Source organism: Heteronotia binoei, chromosome 9 (assembly GCF_032191835.1).
Source record: "Heteronotia binoei isolate CCM8104 ecotype False Entrance Well chromosome 9, APGP_CSIRO_Hbin_v1, whole genome shotgun sequence".
In the NCBI taxonomy this organism is placed as follows: Eukaryota; Metazoa; Chordata; class Lepidosauria; order Squamata; family Gekkonidae; genus Heteronotia; species Heteronotia binoei.
Genome location: NC_083231.1, coordinates 96,819,631 through 96,836,289, shown reverse-complemented (window position 1 = coordinate 96,836,289; position 16,659 = coordinate 96,819,631). Strand labels below are relative to the sequence as shown.

The 16,659-nt window shown below is 41.0% G+C and overlaps 1 protein-coding gene across 3 annotated transcripts in view; it reads left to right on the top strand.

Annotated features, from left to right (window-relative positions):
- Nucleotides 1–11,243, top strand: part of GRID2 (glutamate ionotropic receptor delta type subunit 2) — a 1,226,781-nt gene extending 1,215,538 nt beyond the window's left edge. For 2 of the 3 annotated variants that reach the window (XM_060247053.1, XM_060247052.1), the window contains one exon: nucleotides 8,609–11,243. In XM_060247053.1, coding sequence (XP_060103036.1) covers nucleotides 8,609–9,031 — 423 coding nt within the window. In that variant the 3' untranslated portion in view covers nucleotides 9,032–11,243. The remainder of the gene's footprint in view (nucleotides 1–8,608) is intronic. The other variant, XR_009555818.1, reaches the window with a different exon arrangement.
- Nucleotides 11,244–16,659: the final 5,416 nt, after the last annotated feature.

Sequence of the window (16,659 nt, the reverse complement as noted above, 5' to 3'; positions counted from 1 at the left end):
ATAGGAAAGCCCAGACAAACAGGCATCTTGTAGTGAGTAATAAATCAATGGTCAGAGCTCATGGAAGAATCCTCTCTACTACTGTCATCTTGCTGTCCTCCTGCTCTTCTCAGCATGCATGAATGCATGCAAAGAGAGCCAGGTAGCATAGCATCCTAGCTTCCTATGCAATCAGGTTGTTCCAAAAGAGAGCAAAAATGGCAACTATGAGGACTCGCATGGGGAGATAAGTGACACACCCGAGGGCTCCAGCCCCTGAGCTAAAGACCACTGGGCTAGCCAAACACCATGCCACTTTTTAGTAATTAGAACTACCATCAAAAGTGATGCTATATTAGAACAAAAATCTACACACACGTTAGTGATGTGGGATTGTTATTAAATGTATGACTGGGAACCGTGTGATCACAGTTGCTGTGATTTCTGCAGGCTCTGTTTGACTTCCGGAGCTCTTGTTGTAGGTGAGCAACATGACTCTCCCCGTGGATATAACACCAGGAACAGGAGCCCAGTCTGCAAGCTGATCTTCACTGCTGATATTAGGCCAGAATCTGCTTTTACTCTCTGGGGCCAACAGAGCAGATATTTCACCATATCATGTATCTGGCCAGCCTTATGCTTAAATAGGGGTTTTTTTTAACTTCCTGCTACCATAAATCAAATGAAGTTTCGTTGACTTGCCAACATTTTACAAAGACTTTTCCCCCCAGTTTTTAGCTTTCGCGCACAATATTCACAGGTGAGATATTCTGGACTGGAAAGTGTCCTTAGGTATCAGTTGTGAAAATGCCACAAGTTTTATATTTAATTAGTTTTAAAATTGAAAGCATACTGGCTTGGATCTAGCAGGAAAATGCTTAGTGTTCCCTCTAAACTGAGTTAGTGTGAGCTAGCTCACAGCTTCCAGCTCTCACACATTTTTGTCTTAGCTCAGGGAAAATGGCCCCAGAGCAGACTAATTTATGCAGTAGTTCATAACTTTAATGCCAATAGCTAACAAAGTGGAATTTTTGCTCACAAGACTCCACAGCTTAGAGGGAGTATTGCTGATGTGGGGCAATTTTTAGTGATTCCTTCTGCCTCCTGCAAACCCCCTCCCCACTCATGCATGAGTCCCCACTCATACTTTTCCTCAGGATCCTCTGCCCTTCCTCCACACAGCATTCTGGAGGGTATTTTGGGCTGCAACAGGAGGAGAGAGATAAGGAATTCTCACTGTGTTGACACAGATCCCTTCTTTTCCATGGAATCCAGCCACTAGGTTATAATCTAATTTCAGACTTTTTGATCATTCAGTTAGCTTCAATTAACTATATTATTATTCTGACTTTTGACTCTTATTGTTATGTTTTAGTTCATGATAGCTTTACATCTCATAGGAGCAACTCCTTTAATGCAAATCTTTCACACTTGTCAGACCTTTAGTCAATGATTGAAATGTGAGTTCTTCTATCAATATCACTTCTGAGTCCTGTGGCATCTCACTTGTCACAGAATGATACATGATGAGACATCAGTGGTGGCCAAGAAGAATGAATGGATTTCACCAAGAGTAATACAGAGATTAAGAATGTTCATTTCTATAATGACAAGGTGGATCTTCAGTGCATATTTTCGGACAAATGAGGTTTTTGGAGTCAAACTTTTGTTAGAGTGTCTTAATCTATATCAGATTCAAATTAAGTGAAAATGGTTTTTAGACCACCTAATTGTTTAAAACGTTGCAAGCTTTCAAACTCGGGCTTTGTTCTTGTTACTATTGCAGTGTGGTTGCCAGCTAACCATAAACCATGTGAAACCTCACACATACACATGCACACATATTGCAAGCTGCTTGCATGTGACATATGCTGATTTTGAACAAGTGGATACCACTGAAGAATATACACACAATGGAAATGGTGAGCTGCACTGATGTAGTCTGTAGCAGCTTGACCCATGTAGGCATTTCTGCATACAAATGGTCATCTCGTGGAGAGATACTCATAGTGGTTTGTGTCCTTCTAAATGTTGCAACCATGCCACTTTGTTAACATACCAACCAGATTTGACATATTTTTCAGATATGGAACGAAGTGTAGCCATTCATCTGAGTTGATGACTAACCAATAGTAGAATCTGAAACTCTGAAAGCAAAGATGTTGTTATATATGTGCTTGTATCCCACTTTTCTCTCAGGTTGGACTCAGAGCAGCTTTTCACATTGTCCCCCTTCCCAATACACAATCCTCACAACAACAACCTTGTGAGGATAGTTTAGGCTGAGGAATTGCGACAGGCCCAAGGTCACCTGGGGGGCTTCCATGGTCAACTCAAACCCAGTCATCCCAGGTCCTGGGCTTATGCTCTAACCACTACACCACATTAGCCCTCAAAATCTTGGAAGACAGAGTCACACATAGCAAAATTGAAGATTAATTTGGAAAGAACACAATATAGAAAGCTAAAACATGTGTAATGCTTGTGATGTGCAACTATGTTGGTTTCCTGTTTTGCTAACTTTTGAGCATGTCAATCATCAGTGCTTGTGGATTTTTAAATTGAAATTTGGGGAAGAATTAAAAAAAAAAACAGACGACATTAAGCAAGCCCATAATACATTAAAGTTAATTCAGTAAATGCCCAAGTTGAACAGATTCTGGAGAGAGTGGGATATAAATCTTTTAAATAAATAAATAATAACAGCCAGTGCAGTCTGAAGGTACTGGTCTGAATGAAAGTTGAAAGATTGGCTACCAAGGCATGCCAGCAGACATTAGAACAAACTTTTCCTGCAAGGAATTTAATTGAGCATGTATTGGTACTGAATAAGAATAATGCAGTTAATTCTACATGTCACGTTACTTTCTTAAGTGCGATAAGAAAAACACCTTTTGCCATTTAACTATAAAACACTACTTTTTTAAAAAAAATCTTATGTGCTGCAAAAACTCACATAAGAAATGCTGCATACATGTATGCATGTGCAGCATTTCTCATAAATACTTCAAGGTGCTTTCCACACAGAAACCAGCATATGGAGCAACAGTAGGGCTTTCTACATGGTTTTAGTTAGTTAGTTATTTTATTTTATTCGATTTTTAGCCCGCCCTTCCCATAGGACAGGCTCAGGGCAGGTTACATTATAAAAGCAATCAACAATAAAAACAATAAAAGACCAGTTTAAAATATATAATATCTAAAACTACAGAGTGACAATAGAGACTAAAATGGCAGGTTCTGTCTCACAGACATGGCCTATTGTCCAGGTCCAGCAGTTCTTATAGCACTGGGATGGAATGAAAGGGGGAGGCCGGTAACAAGTGACGTCCACTGCCTCGGCTGAAAGCTTTTCCATTTCTTTAAAAAACATTGAAGCTGAATATCATTATATTGATATAACATTATAACAATATGTGTACCAGTTTGTTTTTTGAATTTCCAGGATTTTTTAGTCTCTATCCCCTTTCATTGCAAAGGTATGGCTTTCCTTTTAAGTCTATGCAACAAAAGGTACTGGAGATCTTGTTACACATACTGTTATAATGTTACATAGATATAACAATACTCAGTTACTGATTAAAATAAACAGTAGCAGGGAGAGGGGATAATGGCTGAACGCAGGACCAAGAAAATATGGACTTTCCCAGCTAACTGATGCACGTCCAGGCTTTGCCGCAATCCTTCTCAAAACTTTGGAGCAAAACAGACTTTGGAGAGATCAGAGGGGAACTGGAGAAACTCCAGGAGGTACACAAATGCACTACAAAGCTGTGAGGAAGTGGGGGGGGGGGGGTAGCATTTCCCAACAGCATCAAACCCAAGGCAAAACCCTGTTTGAAAATGCGTATATCTCAGATTTCAATCTAAAATCCTGATAACCTTGAGAGAACTTTCAGATACCTATGCCAGACAGATCCCTAGCTCTGAATTAATATCTTCTTAGAGATCAGAAGCCAAAGATTTTGACAGTTCAATTTTAAAGTCAATATTTGAAGTCTATAAGGCCTCAGGTTGCTCAGAGAGCCAGTTTGGTGTAGTGGTTAAGTGTGTGGACTCTTATCTGGGAGAACCGGGTTTGATTCCCCACTCCTCCACTTGCACCTGCTGGAATGACCTTGGGTCAGCCATAGCTCTGGCAGAGGTTGTCCTTAAAAGGCCAGCTGCTGTGAGAGCCCTCTCAGCCCCACCCACCTCACAGGGTGTCTGTTGTGGGGGAGGGAGATTAAGGAGATTGTGAGCCGCTCTGAGTGGAGGGCGGAATATAAATCCAATGTCGTCATCTTCTTCTTAGGCCCCAGCTAGTGGCAGGGGATCCCCTGCTTCAGGGCCCCTCCCCTGGTGCCGATCAGCCAGATGTTGGGGGGGGGGGACTTACAAGCAGGAAAACTAGACTTAGGCCTGTGTCACCAGCAACACAGAAATGTCATCTCTGACCTGCACCAGAAGTGATGCCATCATGTTGCCAGGGATGCTCTGGTATCTGGGGCAAAAATCCTGTAGTAAAAATGGCTAGGTTTTTTGCCACTAAGACCCCCTGATGGTTGCCAGGACATACCTGGCAACTCTGTATGGCCTCCACCCCAAATTCAAATCTCCCTTGTTTGTCCATTCCTGCTCTATCAACAGGGCCCAACATTTCCCACATCGGAGACTTTTGTGAAGTTTTCTCATTCTTCCCCATTTATTTTACTCAGAGCTGGATTAACAATTAGGCTAAGTAGGCACTGGCCTATGGGCCCCCGGGCTAGCTTCCTCACCCCCATTTCCCCCCTGCTTGCAGCCAAGGACGGCTTGACCACTAGGCAAACTAGGCGGTTGCCTAGGGTGCCAGGAAGGTGGGGGTGCCAAATTGGGCTCCCCCCTTCCCAGTGCCCAAGACAACCACCTAGTTTGCCTCTTCCCTGTCTCCACCGCTGCTGCTGCCAGCCACCACCAGCCTCCTCCCTGCCCTTTTGCCATTCTCCACCTGCTCCCCATCCCTCCAAAGCTCATCACCACTAGCCACTGCCAGCCCCCTTCCTTCCCTTTCACTGCACTCCAACCGCCCCCCCCACCTCCCAAAACTCTCTGCCGCTGCTGACCACCGCCAGCCTCCTTCCTTCCCTTTCGCTGCACTCTGACCGCCCCCCCAAAACTTGCCGCCACTGCCAGCCCCCTTCTCTTGCCTTCCACCGTGCTCTGCCCCCTTGAAGCTTGCTGCGGCCTCTGCTGCCAGCCCCCTCCCTTCCCTTCCGCCATGCTCCACCCGCCCCCCGAAGCACAGATGCCGGCTGCCTCAAAGCCGGTAAGGCCCAGCCTCGTCACACTTCGGGGGGGAGGGGGGGCGACAGAGCATGGCGCTGTGAGCAGGAGGCAGCGGGGGGCAACAGACAGGGAGCCTGCCTGGGACACCATGCACCCTCAGGCTGGCACTGCTTGCCACCCTCCCAGCCTGCACACAGCCAGCAACAGCTGCTCTATGCCCAGCTTGCCCGGTGTGGCTGGTGGTGGTGTTGTTGCCAAGTTTGCCTCCCTTTGCCTTTCCCCCGCAGCTTAGTAAAAGGGGCTTTTTAAGAAGATGCCTGCAGTCTGCAGTAGGGGTCATGGGTGGTGGGGCAGGCATTCAGACTCTGAGATAATTTGTGAGGGGGTCTCCAAGATTTCAATTGCTTAGGGGCCACCACAGAGTTTGATCCAGCACTGATTTTACTTGTCTTCACAGTTCCTCTATTCCTTGCCTATGCTGTCTTCTGTGCTCTATCCAGCCCTGAGACATGAACAGAACCACAAGGGAAGATATACAAGAAATAGAAAGAATGCATTGTGATTACACAAAAGACCTGGTCATGCTGAAAGGTCCCTAAGGAGAACAGCCATGCCCACATGAGATTCCCCAGTGACAGTTATAGACAGGAAGCAAGTCAATGAAAAGTACTTTTACCAAGTAATTTAGAGGTGCCATTTTTTCATTTCTGCCCTCTTCTCCCCACTAGGGATGCTAGCCTCCAGGTGGGACTTGAGGAGCCTCCAGAATTGCAGCTCAGACTACAGGGATCAGATCTCCTGCAGAAAGTAGAAACTTTAGAGGGTGGAGCATTGCTCCCTGCTCTCTCCAGGCTCCACCCACAAATCTCCCAAGAGTTTCCCAACCTGGATCTGGCAGCCCTGCCCTATCCCCCACCAGTGGCCAGGGGGAGAGATCTGACAACACTTCCTCTGCACCTCTTTGATGACCCTATTAGTACATTTGAATTAAGCCACAGTCAGTTTAGACCAGCACACAGGAAGCATCTGGCTTGTAAAAATGTCTGATATGTCAGCATTTTGGTCACTATAGTTTTTTTTGAGAAAATCAGTCCCAGGAAGTGCCCTATGAAAACACTAGGTGTTTTATGTTGGTGCGATAACAAAATAAATAACCATTATTTGGATATAGCTTTGAATATAAGCATTTTTGTTTTAACACCTAGAAGAACAAATCTGTTTGTAATCTAGTGATCAAACCCAGCTTCTTGTAAACAGGCATGCGCACATACCAGTTGTTCATAACTATAACTGACATTTTACTAGTCTAGCATACAAAACAGGCTTTTATGCAGTGAGAAGTATGTTGTCAAAGTAATCCATGTCTATTTGCTTGTGGTTATTTCAAACTGGGTGAGATTGATAGCAAAACAGAGAGAGAGAAAGATCTCACATGAAAATACACCAAATGTCTAAATTCATAGCTGTTATGCTGTGATCCCTTATTGGTCTTAACCACATTGATAATTCCATCTGCAAAGAAGAATGAAGTGTGAATTCTACAGATGCCTGCCTCTGCATAATACAAATAATAGAAATAATCAGAGTCAAGGAAATCTTAAGGCCCTGATCTCACTGAAAATTGAACAGTCTTGGTTTTATATACAGCTACACGTTACTGCTAACATTTTCAAATTTGCTACCAATCTATAGGAATTTGAAATTTATTTATTTAAAACATTTTAATGCAACCTTTTCACCTGATCAGGATCCCCAAATTGGTGAACATAAAAAACATTAAAATAGTTAAACAAAAATATGGTTAAAATATAAAATAATTCAATTAAAAACACAAACACTAGAAGGACAAGTAACCATCATTGGTGGTCTGCCTGATAAAACAAAAAAGTCTGCACCTGATATCAAAAAGACACAAATAGATGTAGGCAAACCAACCTCCATGGGGAGAGAGTTCCAAAGTTTTGGTGCCATAATGGAGAAAGCCTCTTCTTGAGTTGCCACCCATTTAACTTCAGACGGCGGGGCAACTGAAGCAGGCCTTCTGAAGAAGACTGGAGTGTATAGTCGGTTCATATGGAAGCGGGCAGTCCTTAAACTATGTAGGTCCTAGCCTGTACAGGACTTTAAAGATCAATACCAGCACCTAAAATTGAGCCCAAAAGTAAATTGGAAGCCAGCCAGTGTAGATGGAATAAGACTAGAGTGATATAGTTCCTATGACCCATTCAGGACTCTGGCCTTAGCATTATGTATCACTCACAGCTTCCATGCAGTCTTCAAGGAGACAGTCCCAGATGAGACAAAACAGTCTGCACCCATGTAGAGCTCATTGCAGTAATCTAATCTAGATGTTCCAGGGCATGTAGCTCCAAGTTATAAACCTGCTCTCTTAAGGGAAGTAGATCCCCAGAACAAGGGATAATCCATTTCCTGGGTCATACCTTTTTTTCCCCTGGATCTGCATGCAAAGATTATTGTAATCATACTGATCACAAGGGTTGCACCAGAATTCATATCTCAAAGAGTTAAAATAGTAATCCAATACCAATACATAATTTACCGAACAGTCCACTTAGGAAGCCAGACATTGTTTTTTGTAGAATACTAACTGTCACGAATGATAAATGAACAGGAATCTCAGAGTGACTCGAGGTGGGGGGGCGGGGAATGCTTTGTCAAGCCACAGTTGGAACATCACAGTGCAAAGCACACATGTCCACTCACTATCAACAGTATTCTCAGAGCTGATAGAGCTAAGAGGTGGCAGACATGCCTTCACTGTTAACTTACCACTGTTTTCTTACTTATCCTTCCCCAATATGAGGCAGCAAAATACACCACATTTAGAGTTGTAGTGTGATCTACAGACAGAAAACAGAAGCTTTCATGCTCCTTCTTCCCTCACCATCCAGGTTTACACTATACTTCATCTTCATTAAGCAAAAGTAGTTGTTATCCATTTGTCATTGCTCTGAATCATGAGCATTCTAGCTCCTAATTTTCACTTTCCCTCTAAGCATCTGTCTGTAACATCTATAGCCAAGTGCTGAAGATGCTACATTCTGAGATGAATGCCTTAGAAGGGCAAAGTACACTTGTCTTCCTTCTAAACCACTCAGTTCCAACCTGCAGGAAAGAGTTGTCGCAGATATTTACATCCTGCCTCGGTGGTTGTAAATTAACCCAATATTTGTCTGTATGTTTTCTTCAGACTTGGAAGATGGTTTGGCAAAGGATAGTTGGGTCCTCTCTGAGCCTAGTCACATCTAGCAAGCCTTGTTTTCCTCATCTGAACAAGTCCAGATTATTCCATTTAAGTTTATTTCCCCTCACAACCATGAATAAGTTGCCTTTTTTCATCTGTTTTTTCTTCTTCATCCAGGATGACAAAGAAATCGATCTGGAACATCTCCACAGACGTGTGAACAGCCTCTGCACAGATGACGAGAGCCCCCATAAACAGTTTTCCACCTCGTCCATTGATTTGACTCCCCTGGACATTGACACTTTACCAACTCGCCAAGCACTGGAGCAAATCAGTGACTTCAGGAACACTCATATCACTACTACAACCTTCATACCAGAACAGATCCAGACTCTTAGTCGTACACTTTCAGCTAAAGCTGCTTCTGGATTCTCTTTTGGCAGTGTTCCTGAGCACCGAACTGGCCCTTTTAGGCACAGGGCACCAAACGGGGGCTTTTTCAGAAGTCCTATCAAAACAATGTCCTCAATCCCATATCAACCAACTCCAACCTTAGGGCTCAACATCGGTAATGACCCAGACCGAGGCACCTCCATATAAAGTTCCAAACAGCGTTTTGTCACTGTTTCTTTTTAGGACTCCCTTTGCAAGGAGCAGCTGTGATATTGTGGGACTAACATGGATGTAACTTTTTAAAAAGAAATCAGGAGTATTAGTAACAACTCACTATCCTTCCTCTCCCCCTCCTCTTTCTCACTTTCTCTCTGATACTACTTGAGGCCGTGATTTTCAACCCAGCTCCTTTTGAGGAGTTTCACTGACTGAACTGCTGTGACTCCAGAATAAGAGTTCTCTAGAATATACTATGGCCCTAATGTTGAAACCAACTCATTACGGTCAAGGGAATTGCTCTGAAAGTGATATAGGGAATGCAACCTGAGCCACAATTTTTTAAGAATTCCAATTCCATTAATATTCTGTTAATACACATTTCATATACTTGAAGTATAGGAAATGGGCATTGAGTCTTCATCAAAGATAGAGGGTTATTTATCCTTTTAAGCCTGATTAATTGCAATAACGTCAGTCTTTTCTCTTTGTTCTGCTGCATTCATTCAGTGCTTCACTGCTGTTGTGCGTCCTTTTAACTGTGGACCAAAGGCAAACCCTTGCAGTTTTAACAAAACAAAAGAAAAGAAAGGAGAAAGAGAAGGGAGAAACCATTCAGGCCACCTTATGAGAATGCAATTTTTGTAGGATTTCAAGAAGCCATTGCTATGCCAGTAAAGACTACAGTTAGACCTACTTCTGCACTGCAACAGTGCATATGACCTTTATGTGATTGTACAGTGTTTAAAAGGGTTTTTTTCTTATGTACAGTAAACTGTATCATATGGCAGAAGCCTCTGTTCTGTTAAATAAATTAGTATCTCATACATATGTATATATACATATACATACCTTGGTATATGTATATATATACACATGTATATATCTATAAAATGGCAGCTGATGCTACTGCAATTTGTCTAATAAAGCTTTAGTAAAAACGTGTTGTATACTGGAAAGATGTATGGGGCAGGGGGGTCTTTTCTCAAAGAAAAGGCAGGGTGCTTTAATGTTATTCTGATTTGCATTGTTTGATAGAGCATATTTTATACTTTTTTATTAGAACATCCAGGGCAATGTAATGTTTGTACCTAGATGTAACTCATTGATTTAAGTTTTTGCATTGGCTTTTTGGCAGTGTATAAGGGTTAACGTTGATCATTTTATTTTTGAACTGCTTTGGCAAAATGGGTAACACTTTTAGGTAGAAACCTCATCCAGGGACAGCTGATTTTTGCTTTCAAGGTCTTGAAAAACAGATCATGGAAGGGTTAATAAATCTTTGTTTTCAAAATCAATACTATTAATTATTGCAAGCGTGGGGGAGGGGGAGCTGTTGCAAAATATCGGTGTGGCCTTAATTGCAATCCTATCTTACTCCAAGAATAGAAAAGAAAAAAGTAAAAGAATGGGCTATTGTTTAAATCTTTATTACATATTCAATTATAAATGTATTTTTGATGTGAGTGCCAATTGTATAGAATGATAAACAGTCTACTGATGACAACGAAAACAGTGCCTCCTTTGGCACTCTGGCATTTTTGAAGCTAACAATCTTACCTGTTTAGAACGTAAAATGAGCTTTCAGTTGTAATCCTTAAAAACTAAAATGCAATTAAGTAGAAAGCAAGCCAACTTATCTTGTGTTTTTATTTTTTATTTTTATTTTAAAATACTTATTTTAACCTAACTCAATTCTGTGGCTAGGACTTGACTGTAGGAACCAATTAGGTGATCTGCTTTAGGAGAAAAATTTCAAGGTATATTCTTCAGATCTCTTCTGTTTTTGATGCTTAATTCTGTTCTGGGAGAGCATCTTGTACTGTCACTGTTTTTTGTATGAAATCTTCATAATATTGTCTACTGTGTAAGGCAGAACAATTTTCTTATCATGCAACAAGGCCATTTTGTTTCCAGGGTACAAGTGTTTAAAAGCATGCACAACTTGTTTCCCCCTTGTAACATTCATGAGCTCCTACACAACTGATTTTTAAAAATAAAAAAGGACAAAAGGAAATTTCTTTACAGCAAGCTATAGGGATATACCAGATGTTGCGGTGACTTTAGTGATAAACCAATTATTTCAATGTGTTGCCTATTATACTGATATACAAAACACATTTTGGAGGCCTCAGTTACAAGTGGCAGAGCTTTCTGTGTATAATTTGTCTAAATAATTTGTCTAATAAAATTGTTTTCTAAACTTGTCTCTCTGCCTATTTAGACTATCACAAACGTACACAAGATGTCATGGCTGCAAATTGTAGCTCTGTGGGATACTAATGCACATTCACTGGGAGCCAACTAAGGGCAAAACTTGATCTTATCTTGCCCCATGTATGACCTCACCCATACATTTCCCAAAATAGCAGATCAAGATGGGTAACCATGTTAGTCCGACTATAGCAGTAGAAAATTGCAAGAGTCTGTAAAGAGCACCTTAAAGACTAACAAAATTTGTGGCAGGATATGAGCTTTCTCACTTTATCTTACTTCACAAACTCTTGCTGTAAGGGAGACAAAAATACTTATACAAGAGGATCAACAGGAAGACATGAAGAGGAAAATTTCTCCAGTACCTCCCATTTCTCCTCTGAAAGTGTCCTTACTTCTTTACCCAAATGAGAATTCTTGGCCTGTTCTATTAATATTTTTCTGTCTGTTGCAAGATGGCCAAAATGAATAAGTGCTGTGCAAGAATTCCCATTTTAAAATCATATTTCTGCAGGAGGAAGCCCCTCAAAGACTTTGGCAACATGCAGAGAATGAATGCAGCGAATGGTTAATATGATTAAGTAGAAAGCAAGGCAACTTATTCTCGTTCTCTTAGTATGCCCCTGTTTAAAATTGTTCCCTCGCTTGTATCAATACCGATACATTTTCATAAAGTCAATGCCCTGAGCTACCAGCTGGATGTGGTTTCTATAGAAACACATTTCACAAGATGAAATCATGAGGTGACCAATAAATAATCATTCTAAAGCGGTACACTAGCATATGTAGACCAATCCCATCAGATCTCTGAAGCTAAGCAGGGTCAGACTCTTCTTCATCTAAAGAGTTGGATGTATGCCCTGCCCTTCACTTGGAGACTCAGAGTGGCTTACAATCTCCTTCCCTTCCTCTCCTCACAACAGACACCCTGTAAGGGAGGTGGGGCTGAGAGAGCTCTAAGAGAACTGCTCTTGAGAGAACAGCTCTGAGAGAACTGTGACTGATCCAGCATCACCCAGCTGGCTGCATGTGGAGAAGTGGGAATCAAACCTGGTTCTCCTGATCAGAATCCACAGCTCTTAACCAACATACCAAATGGATGTAGTACTTAGATGCGAGACCACTGAGGAATTCCAGGTATGCTACACAAAGGCAGACATTGACAGCCTCCCTCCTCTCCCCAAAGCATCACCATGTCACAGAAAACAAAGCACATTTCTTTCCCTGAGCTCAGACTTCAGGCAAATGAAGCAGCAGGATCCTGGGAGGCAATATTATTTATTTTCAAATTTATATTCTGCCCTCCCTGCAATCGGGCTCAGAGTGGATCATAACAAATAATGTGCCATTCGGCAACACAATAAATACATTAATAAACAGTTAAAACAGTTTAAAACATAAAGTAATCACACTAATGGCACTAAACTCCAAGATTGAGTTTAAAGATAATAAAACAATAAAAAATAAAAACAAAATTATTTTGGTTTAACTTTATTCCAGCCCCAGGAAACTGTAAATTTTTCAACTGCAGTCTTTTCCTTTGATGTTTATAATCTCCAAATAAAAAAGGTTTCAAAGGAAATGAACAATAAGATTAAAAACAACTTCTTTGTCATGATCTGTGATCTGGGGTTGTTTGATCCCTTTTGTGCTGGTTCTCTCTCACTTGTTACATGCCTTCTACGTCTAGATTTTCTCCTTAAAAATTTTTCTACCATAATAAGATATTAGCAATAACGATGCTTTTGCTCTGGGAGATTTTACACACAGGTACACAGTTCTTTTTGAATGGAAGCAGAAAGTGTCCCTCCAACTTTAATCAGAAAAAAAACTGCCATATCAAAACCTCACAAAACTGAAACATTAATGAAAAGCTTTATCGGCTCCAACATATAACATGTTGTTATATAATGTTGATGAAAAACAATTGTGGCATGTTTGTTTATTTATTTGTATATGTTTACATTATTTGTAGTCCATCTTTCTCAGTGGGACCCAAGGTGGATTACACAGAGCGAGTTAATACAATCAACAATTTTATAAATACTGAAGAAAAATGGAAAGTGATTTGTGCGAGAGCTAAAATCTTTGTACAATGGTAATGGGCACAACAAAACACAAATAACATGGAAGCACCATAACTCCAAGGAGGAGCATGTGATTTGCATTCTCGAAGTCCCACGTTCAAGTCCTTACATATGAAAGATCAAAAGCAGCAGACCTGGGAAAGACCTCTGCCTGAGACTCTGGAGAGCCAAAATGAAGCTGAAGGTTTGAGTCAGCAAATATGAGCTCAGCTCTCAAGTGCTTGCAGGCTAGCCTAATCTCATCAAATCTTAGAAGCTAAGCAGGGTCAACCCTGGTTAGTATCTGGATGGGAGACCTCCAAGGAAGTCCAGGGTTGCTACACAGAGGCAGGCAATGGCAAAGCCCTCTGAAGATTCCTTGCCTTGAAAACCCTACAGTTACCATAAGTCTGCAGCAACTTGTGCAGCTCAGGTCTACTAATAATGCAGTTTCTGTCTAGGCTTCTGCCTGCAGTTTCTACTTTGACCATCAGACATGGCAGCACAAGAAGATTCACAGGATGTGAGACAATAGGGCAGGCTCTACATGCTGTTTATTAGAACAGACTGAGCATAATTTATAGAAGCAGTCAATTCCCTCTATTGCAACTTCAGCTTATGTATGAGATCCAGGGGCTGCTGACTGTTTCCTGAAGGGACTAAAACTGGCTATAATCAAAATACTCTGGTTTTAACTAGTTATACATCATGATGTTCATTAAAGAGGAAGAAATGTTCTGCAAAAGAGTGACAGTTTGAACTAAGCTGCTTGGTTGCCACTGCAAAGTAGCATCCTAGAGGGAAAATGAAGCTTTCTTCTGCCATATGGTGTGGCAGCCGGGCAAGGCACAGCTGGGAGACACAGTCTCCATTACAACTAACTTCAGAAAACAAAGTAGGCGTAAATCAGCTATAAATAGATCCAAATAGGCAGCCATGTTGGTCTGAAGTAGTAGAACAAAATAGGAGTCAATTACACCTTTAAGACCAACTTAGTTTTATTCAGAATGTAAGCTTTCGTGTGCATGCACGCTTCTTCAGATGAGGAATGAGGTACAGTAAGCAGAACCACATATAACTGGTGGGGTTTGGAGTGCCAGGTGGTACAAATTTAAAAACCAATAGCAGAATAGTAAAATTAACAAATACAACAAATCTTTTTGGAACTAAAGTACCCACCTGATGAAATCAGGAAACAGATTAACAAAGCCAGAATGATACCCAGAGAAAATCTCTTGCAAGACAAACCCAAAGAAGACAATAGCAGAACACCACTAGTGGTCACACACAACTCTCAACTGAAAACAGTTCAACGTATCATCAACAACTTACAACTTCTATTGAATAGTGACAGCTCTCTTTCAAAAGTACTGGGGCGGGGGTTAAACCTTTTCTTGCATACAGACAGCCCCCTAATCTCAAACAACTCCTCACCCACAGCAATACAACATCTCATCTGAGCATGGACACCGGTACCAGAGCTTGCAATAAACCCAAGTGCCAACTTTGCTGCCACATACACCCAGACAACACAATCACTGGACCTAACAGCATTAACTACACCATCTCAGGCTCATTCACTTGCTCATCTTCCAAAATTATATATGCCATTAAATGCCAACAATGCCCTTCAGTTCTCTACATAGGGCAAACAGGACAAACCCTCTGCCAAAGGATAAATGGACACAAATCTGACAACAGGAATTACAGAACTGAGAAACCTGTGGGGGAACACTTTAACCTTCCAAAGCATTCAATGGGTGACCTCAAAGTTGCTGTTTTACTGCAAAGGAACTTCAAGAACAGAATGAAGAGAGAAACTGCTGAATTACAAATTATTATGAAACTTGGAACAAACACCTCCCCAGGACTGAACAGAGATGTTGTGTTGTTTTTTTATCTCATTACATATGCTAAACCCACTTTCACCAAGTAGGGCAATATATCCACAGTATTCCAATGTATTTCTCTTTTGAGGATAGTGTATCAGAATAATGCTTTTGTATTTACATACTCAAACTAGGGATACTGGCTGTTTATCTCATTACATATATTAAACCCATCTTCTACTATATTTAAATGTGTTTTTTCCTAATGGCAAACTCTATTTATGTTACATGTTAAAAGGTAAATTAGTTGGACAGGAAAAACTTCTGGGAAAGAAATTCCTTCTTTTTGACCCAGGTTTATTAGTAATAGAATAATTAACAGGCATTCTCACATTCTGACAAGTTACTGTTTTATGGTTTTCCACACTAATTCAACCCAAATCTCTCTTATGTTCTTATAAATATGGAGCAGAGGTCCATCAGTGGCTATTAGCCACAGTGTGTGTGTATATATAAAAAAATTTTGCCACTGTGTGACACAGAGTGTTGGACAGGATGGGCAACTGGCCTGATCTAACATAGTTTCTCTTATGCTCTTATAGATCAAAGGTTTTCTGATTTTGTTAATTTTAGTATTCTGCTATTGGTTTTTAACTTTGTGCCACTTGGCATTCCAAACCCCACCAGCTATATGTGGCTCTGCTTACTGTACCTCATTCCTCGTCTGAAGAAGTGTGCATGCACACGAAAGCTTATGTTCTGAATAAAACTAAGTTAGTCTTAAAGTGCAATTGACTCCTGTTTTGTTCTAATAAATCAGCTATGTTATTAACACAGTTCTTATAGTATAAGGATTGGTTCGTACATACATATGTGTCACTTCTTTGTCAACACCTGATGACTGTATGTGAACCAATTCCATTGAAAAATATTTTGGGGATTTTATTTATTTTATTTATTTATTTATTTATTTATTTAGGATTTGTATCCCACCCTTCCCACAAGTGGCTCAGGGCGGCTTTTAGGAAGCAATACAAACTTTCTGTATGTGTGGAATAATCTATGACAATTTGTTCACTCAGAAAAATCCACACTGTATGATGAAGTCATTAAATGATGCCGGGGGTTTTTGTAGCAGTAATTCCTTTGCATATTAGGCCACACACCCCTGATGTAGCCAATCCTCCTGGAACTAACAATAGGCCCTGTACTAAGAGCCCTCTAAGCTCTTGGATGATTGGTTACATCAGGGGTGTGTGGCCTAATATGTAAAGGAGTTCCTGCTACAAAAAAAGCCCTGAAATGATTAATTTGTCTATGAAACAGCTGGGGAGGAGGAAAACAAGGATAGCCTTCTAGAAAAAAATTATCTTCCATTCCCAATGCACTCTGAAATAATCTGGTTCTGTTCAGTAGTCAGCATTCTTGAACAGGTCTATCACTGCCTTGATTTCAGAAACATTGAGAACAGGAAGATCTTAGAGCACTGAGAGGTTAAGCAGATTCAACT